The 7,190-nt window shown below is 32.2% G+C and overlaps 2 protein-coding genes across 3 annotated transcripts in view; one reads left to right on the top strand and one right to left on the bottom strand.

The window, feature by feature from the left end:
• The first annotated feature begins 663 nt into the window (after nucleotides 1–663).
• LOC148765683 (proline-rich receptor-like protein kinase PERK8) lies at nucleotides 664–2,272 on the top strand. Its single transcript, XM_088812297.1, has 6 exons — nucleotides 664–702; nucleotides 808–963; nucleotides 1,055–1,184; nucleotides 1,260–1,376; nucleotides 1,881–1,996; nucleotides 2,114–2,272. Exons 1-6 carry the CDS (start codon nucleotides 664–666, stop codon nucleotides 2,270–2,272), a joined length of 717 nt encoding a protein of 238 aa, XP_088668423.1.
• Nucleotides 2,273–2,814: 542 nt separating this feature from the next.
• The window catches only part of LOC105952665 (putative serine/threonine-protein kinase PBL16), a 4,558-nt gene continuing 182 nt past the window's right edge, over nucleotides 2,815–7,190 (bottom strand). Inside the window, exons 1-6 of one of the 2 annotated variants that reach the window (XM_088811873.1) lie at nucleotides 4,644–4,809; nucleotides 4,124–4,341; nucleotides 3,890–4,025; nucleotides 3,658–3,797; nucleotides 3,445–3,571; nucleotides 2,815–3,362 (exon numbers count right to left, since the gene is read on the bottom strand). In XM_088811873.1, coding sequence (XP_088667999.1) covers nucleotides 2,941–3,362; nucleotides 3,445–3,571; nucleotides 3,658–3,797; nucleotides 3,890–4,025; nucleotides 4,124–4,341; nucleotides 4,644–4,677 — 1,077 coding nt within the window. In that variant the 5' untranslated portion in view covers nucleotides 4,678–4,809 and the 3' untranslated portion in view covers nucleotides 2,815–2,940. Of the gene's footprint in view, nucleotides 3,363–3,444; nucleotides 3,572–3,657; nucleotides 3,798–3,889; nucleotides 4,026–4,123; nucleotides 4,342–4,643; nucleotides 4,810–7,190 lie in introns of those variants that run through there. The other variant, XM_088811872.1, reaches the window with a different exon arrangement.

Raw genomic sequence — 7,190 nt, 5'->3', positions numbered from 1 at the left:
CTAGTGTGTGTGAGCGTGAATACGTGCAAGTAGTCTGTGTTTATTGACACCGGCAGTTTGAAAATTTCTAGTACATGTAACTGACCATCTTCCTATTTGAAAGTTTCTTTAGGACAGTAGTCTTTTTTTATTGACACCAGGCATTCGCACAAAATTGTCGAATGGGCCATGAATTTTACCTGTTTCATGAATATCTTAACTAGTCAGTACATGTACTAGAATTGGGCTTCACATGTACATTGTTAAGATAATCTCATTTCGACTAACTGTGGTTGAAACTAAAGAGTCAATTCTGTTCGGTACAGGCTCGTTATTGTAGCATAATAGATGTATTCATGTTCGGTATAGGCTCGTAATTGTAGCATAATCGTAGACTTTCGACAATAGTTAAATTTTTTTATTTGAAAACTTTGACAGAGTATTTGGTTATATTTCTTGCATTTGTTTCACTACCCATATGTGTTGCCCACATGTTCTTTTTTCTTCGCCTAAAAAATATGATATTATGATTAATCTCGTTTTTGTTATTTGTTATCATTGAAGATGCGTGATGAATTATTACTTCTATATTGAACAATTTGAAAGCATTAATAAGTCTAGTATTTCGAATGTTACTCCAGGTTATGGCGCCTAAGTCGAAAAAAATAGATTCAATGCCGAATAATGACAAGTCTAGAGACAAGAGTTCTCTTGCAGCTTCCGGTTCATCAAACTTGAAAACCTATAATATTTTTACACAAATACAGTTTTCTATGTTTTGAATGTATTTTATTTGCTAATAATCTATAAAAAAAAATTGATTTACAGGTACTAACTGATTTCAGCTACGACGAAATCATTCAAATTATCACACCCTTGGAAGAATGTGGTTCTGGATCATTTGCATCTGTCTACAAAGGAAATTGGGATGCAAAAGAGGTTGCTGTAAAAAAATACAAAGCTCAACATGCAGATCTGGCTGAGGTTTTAATTATCTATTCATTTTGTATTACTAGCTATATTTTAATACTTGTAAATAATTTTTAACTGTGTCTTTTTTATTTTTTTTGTCCAGATCGAGAGACAAGCATATTCTGATTTGGGATGCTATTCGAATATTGTAAAACCATTCGGATTCTGCTGGAGCACACATTTTTACATAGTGATGAATTATATCCCATATACGTTGCAGCAAGTAATTGAAGGTAACAGTGGTTGATACCGATTTTCTTGTTGGTTTTTGTGTGTATCCAATTTTCACTTTTTATACTTTGTATCAGTTTCGAATTTGAATTGGCACGAAACTCTACACATATTGACTCAAGTTGCATATGCAATCCGAGCATTAGGAGAGGAAAAGTATATTCTAGCCGATATAAAGCCGGACAATATCCTTAGTTAATTCCATATACATTATATGCACGCAAAAATATACTTTCAGTAATTTTGGGACATTTTCTAGGATTTTTCCGTTTTCTTGTGCGACTTTGGGTCGGCAAAGAAAACGGGAGAGTACCTACCGACTGCCAACCATTCCCATGCTGCAGCTGAACTATTTTCTTCCTCTACTGGTAAATAAGTGCCCTTATTTATAATCATTGCCCTTATTTATTTATAACTAATATTAAAATGTGTTCCACAATACAAACATGTCGTTACAACAAAAAGTCATATTAAGTGTACTGAATATTTCTTGGTGATATCATATTCCATTTAGTTTCAAACTGGATATAAAATATAAAAGTGTCTCTTCAAGTTATGTTGAGTGAATAACAAAAAGTATGCAAATATTATTTTCTTGAGCCACTGACAAAATAGTATCGCAAATAAGTGTCCCGTATTGTAGTAGTGTGTCTAACTTTATTTATTTATTATTGTTACTAAAAATTTGTCTTAAACAGGAAACAAAGTATCGAATAAAGTTGATATATACAGCTTCGGGGTCATTTTATTGCAAATGGTCATGGACTGCAGCAAGACTGGAACTATAGACTACAGCACAACAGTTTACAAAAAGGTAAAAATTCTCGATAAGAAGTTAACTGGAAAAAAAAAACGAAAGGAAAAAAACGCGTCGAACGAAGAAGGAAAATCCCATCACATTGTTATTACCGCAGCTCGTTGAATGAGAGAGGATAAACACGTCGTCAACAAGAAGTTCATTCGATGTGGATGCAATGACGAGGATGCATGGGAGGTTAGTGAATTGGCAGCTGCGTGCACAAATGATAAAGCAGAGAACCCTCCCGCCATAGACGATGTAATACGGAAGATGGAGGCGCTGCACAAATGATAAAGCAGAGAACCCTCCCGCCATAGACGATGTAATACGGAAGATGGAGGCGCTGAAAATGAAGGAAGCAGTAAGGAAATTGAAAATTTCTGTTTTGGATTGGATGGCAGGTGATTTGACGAAGATGGCTATTGAAACTTCGAAAGCTGACCTCTGTTAAATACATTCTTTTTGTAGACAAACTCCAAGATTTGGTGACTTTTTGTAGATTCACCAATCTGATGGTGATTAAAAGCTAATCGTGTACCTTTTTTGTTTTTTTTTTTTTTCGTCTAAGCACATACATACGAAGATTGCACTAGTGAGTAAGTAATTCGAAGGTGTTCATGATTGAGAACAAAGATGCACGCATGTACTGCGTTTGTTGTGTTGTTGACATTCATTCGGAACTCAACTAGCAAGAAAGGAAGTTGAATTGGAAAGCACTTTTTGAGGCTGAGTTTTTCGATCGTTTTTTTATAGCTTAAGCATAAAACAACTTCATTCATGTAAATAGACCGCACCTGAATTACACATACCCATCCTCTTCATTTTCATTTATATATTGACAAATATATTCATTCATGTTGTACCTTCTTTTCATATATAATACTAAATTAGATTAGATCAAATATCAGTTCATAAATAATTTATATAATACCATAAAACAACAATAGATTATAATACACCTAAGCCGACTTGGGATTCGCGCACGTGCGTACGCGTTTGGTCACTCCAAGAAAGTCGGCATTTTTCTTGACGGATTTAAGTTTGAGAAGAGATTTGATAACTTGCTTCATAGTAGGTCGTTCGTCGGGTTTTCCTCTAATACAGTCAATCACCAGCTCGGAAATCTTCTCTTCGTCAGCAGCCTCAAAATCAGATTCTGCTACTATATTTTGATCAACAACTGAAAAAATGATATTCTTCCACTCACTCTCACTCGTTTTATCGAGTAATTTAAGGAACTTATTATATTTTTCCAGAGCCCAATCGACAACATCTACTTCCTTTCTTCTAATCGTATCGTCTGCATTGTAAACTCTCTTGGAAACCAAGTTGAGAAGTATAACCCCAAATGCAAACACATCTTGTTTATCCGAAGATGAACCTGTAAGCAAATACGATGACGATTAACATCTATTACGAATTTAATCAATACGTAATATAACAAAGTGAAAAGTCGAAACTACTTTGATAGAACGAATCAACATCAATGTAGCCATAGCTTCCAAGTACATGATGGCCTATATATATTGTCCTATCGGGGAATATTCCACCAGTTATCAAACCAAAATCGCATAATTTAGGATTATAGTCCTGCAAAATAATAATAATAATAAAAAATAAATAAAAATTATTATATGATATTGAATTCAAGTACGAACACTTATAACAACACACACCTCGTCAACAACTATATGAGCGCAGTCAAGGTTGCGGACTATATAAGATTTGTAAAACGAACACTTTGAGGCGTGCATAAATTTGAGGAGTGATGCAAATCCGAGCGCAACTTTCATTCTTTGCAGCCAAGTGAAACCATCTACAGATGAATTAAAAAAATTATTCTTCAATTATCAATTATATTATCGTAAGAAATAAAATTTTGTCATATTAATTAATAAATGTCAATACCTTTAGGAATGAGGTTAAAAACGGAGTCGAACGGGTTGAATTCATAAACAGCACCCAAATTATGATTTTCGTTGCAATATCCATACAACTTTACCATGCCTGGATGCATTTCGTGGCGAAGTAACATGATTTCATCCTGGATATACAAATTAAAGAAAGTAGCAATTAATTTCAAGAATAACTAATATAAAAATAATAATAATAATAATAATACGTGGAAAAACGTGTATATACCATTAGTCTGCGTTCGTTATCTCCACGTCCGAAGTTATATTTTTCCAGGATTTCCCACATCTTTACCATCACAGTTAGTGTACGACCATCGCGCACAATCTTTCCACGATAAAGTTTGCCGAATTGGAAATGGCAGAGATAGTTGCTCTCGGAAAAGTTATCGGTATAAACAGCCAAGTCCTCATACTTGAGTTTGAATGTTCTTTTGATCCCCGTCTCTAGCAAATGTTCAATGAAAAATTAAAGAATCAATATATATATATATATATATATATATATATATATATATATATGTGTGTGTGTGTGTGTGTGGTTGAAGTAACTAAACTAAACTCCATCACTACTTAATAGATCAAAGATCAAAGTTTTTTTTTTTGAAGCCCTCAAACAAAAAGGGGAGAAAACCTCAAAGAATTGAATTGATTGGTTAGGATTTCATAGTTTCAACAGATAACGGCGATCTGTTAAAAAACCAAATACACGCAGCCAAATACATTAAAAAAACAAACGGAAAACTCACGGGCTGTAAATTGAGTTTTTACAATAGAGCTCATCGCTTGTCTCTCTGCAACAAAATTCACCGGTTGGTCACCTTCAAAAGTTCGCCGGAGAGCAGCCTCTAATTTTCTCTAATTAATAAGGAATTTGGTGAGAATTAGGTATTATTTGGCCACAGATTCCAATGTGAAAAGAGTTCTTATTTTTTTTTGCCCCTCATGTTTTCTCGAATTCTACTTTTAATCCTCGTGTTTCGGATTGGGTAAAATACAAATTGAATTGGCCCGGCCCGTTTTAGACATATTTGGCCCACACGTAAAATATTATTTTGGGGTTAAAATTAAAATTAGAAAATTGGGGCTAGAAAAAATTATATATATTTTTAATGGAACAGTTACACCTTTAATTAAAAAATATATATTATACACGATTTTCGATTTTGATCCTTAAACTTTTTCTGACACGAAATTGACCATCAAATAACCAGTTTTTTTTTTTCAATTTTGGCCCACAGTTTGAAATTGCGGTTAGTTTGGACGGAAAAGTCACGTGCGAGGCACGTGACAATGCACATTAACCCCGTCTTTTTACCTATATTGTTAATTTAACAATATTATCACTTTATTCTTACAATTTCGTCCAAATAAAATTAAATTCGAGAAATGTACTAAAAATGTGAAATGACAAAAATACTATAGGAGGGTTTCTAGAAACTAGTACATTATATTTTATTCACAAATATTATTTATTTCTTTATTTTAATTTTTTTAATCGAAAACGCTATAACTAATTTGATTATACCAAATTTTTTGGACGAATATATAATAATAATGTTAAACTAGGGTCAAATAAAAAAAATATAGGCAAGACAGGGGTTAGAAGTGCATGATCACATGCCTTGCTCGTGACTTTTCCGTCCAAACTAACAACAATTTCAAATGGCGTACGAAAATTGTAAAAAAAAAAAAAACTTTCTATTTGAGGATCAATAACGTACCGGAAAAAGTTTGGACCAAAAAAAAAATGTATAATATAGGGACTAAAACTGTAGTCATCCTTATCTAATGGACGACGAACCTTGTCAAAAACCGATGCTGGTGTATTTGTGTTATTGGCTCATTGAAAGTTTCTGAAGGGCCGTTAATTTGAAAAAAAAAATAGTTGTAATTAAAGGTGAAAGTTGGTAAGAACCGATTCGATCCGAAAAGTTTCGATTTTGGAACAACTCTTTTCATTTTGATTTCCAAAATTTCGATTTTCGATATTGTCCAAATTTTTTTATTGGAATTGGAATTATATAAAAAACATTAGGAATTTCCAATTTTCGATTCAATTTAATTCCGAAAATTCCATAGCTTTTTGAAATTGGAATGAATTTCTAGATTCCGAAAATCCTGGAATTGGAATTGAAATTGGTTTTGTACTTAAGAAGAAAAATGGAAATTTTCGAAAAATGGAAATTTCGATTCATTCCATCCAACTTATACCCGGTAATTGTAATTGTGTAACTAAAAGGAGATTCTCGTAATTAAGTATGGCTCAAGGATATTTCTTTTTTTTTTTATTTTTTTATTCTTTTATTTCTTTTTATTTTTTTACCCTTAGTAAAGACAACAAAACAAGCAAACCACAAAAAGGGTCTACAGTCAAAACTAAACTAAACTAAACTAAACTTATGCGAACAGACCAGTTAACATAAGAATCTGTAAATTTTACACAAATTTCAAAAGGTAGTAGTAGTAGTAGGGGTGGAAATCGGACGGAAAGGATCGGAAATGATTTTTGCGAAAAATTTCCAATTTTTTTCGGAAGTAAAAAAATTGTTTCAATTTCCGTTCCAAAAACAAATCGGAATGCGAAAATTCATTCCGATTTCGGAATGCCTCGGAATAGACGGAAATTTAGAAATTTCAGAAATTACATTAGTTTATAATATTTTGTTCCAAATTCTGATATAATGAAAATTTTCACAATATTTTTTTAACTTTAAAAAAAAATGCATGAAAATGCAAGAAAATCCAAAAGAGAGTTCGACAACCGCAATAAATAAAAACACATGTTGGAACAAGAAATTGAAACATATATTTTCTTATAAGGAAAAAAATGCAACATAAAGTTTCTGACACCGATTAATCTTTTCTATGGTTTTAATTTACTTAAGCCTTCGATATCTATATGTTTTCAAATAAAATATGACATAAGTTATATTATTGAATATATATCATAAAATTATATTATATATTTCGAAAAAAAATATTCGGAACTAAAATCGGATTGGAAATCGAAATTTCCGGTAATTTTATATACCCTCCAATTATGTTCCAACTAATTAAGAAGAATCAAAAATCAGAATGAAAAATATGGTTCCAAATTCGGATATTATCGGATAGGAATTGGCCGAATTCGGAAATTTGATTCCGATTTCCACTCCTCCTAGGTTGTAGTGTTTTTTTTTCTTTTATTTTTTTTTTTTTTTAACATAATATATGATACGAAGAAGAAGAAGACAAAATTAAAAAATCAAATAAACAAATAAACAAATCGTTTAGCTCAAAAAATTAGCCCTGGT

Source organism: Erythranthe guttata, chromosome 13 (assembly GCF_056151865.1).
Source record: "Erythranthe guttata isolate IM_541 chromosome 13, IM_541, whole genome shotgun sequence".
NCBI lineage: Eukaryota > Viridiplantae > Streptophyta > Magnoliopsida > Lamiales > Phrymaceae > Erythranthe > Erythranthe guttata.
This window is presented reverse-complemented; position numbering and strand designations above follow the sequence as displayed.

Coding starts and splice junctions, on each gene's coding strand:
- LOC148765683 (XM_088812297.1), top strand. CDS start 664: ATGACAAGTCTAGAGACAAGAGTTCTCTTGCAGCTTCCG. Junction 964..1,054: donor AACATGCAGATCTGGCTGAG/GTTTTAATTATC, acceptor TTTTTTGTCCAG/ATCGAGAGACAAGCATATTC. Junction 1,997..2,113: donor GCACAACAGTTTACAAAAAG/GTAAAAATTCTC, acceptor TGAATGAGAGAG/GATAAACACGTCGTCAACAA.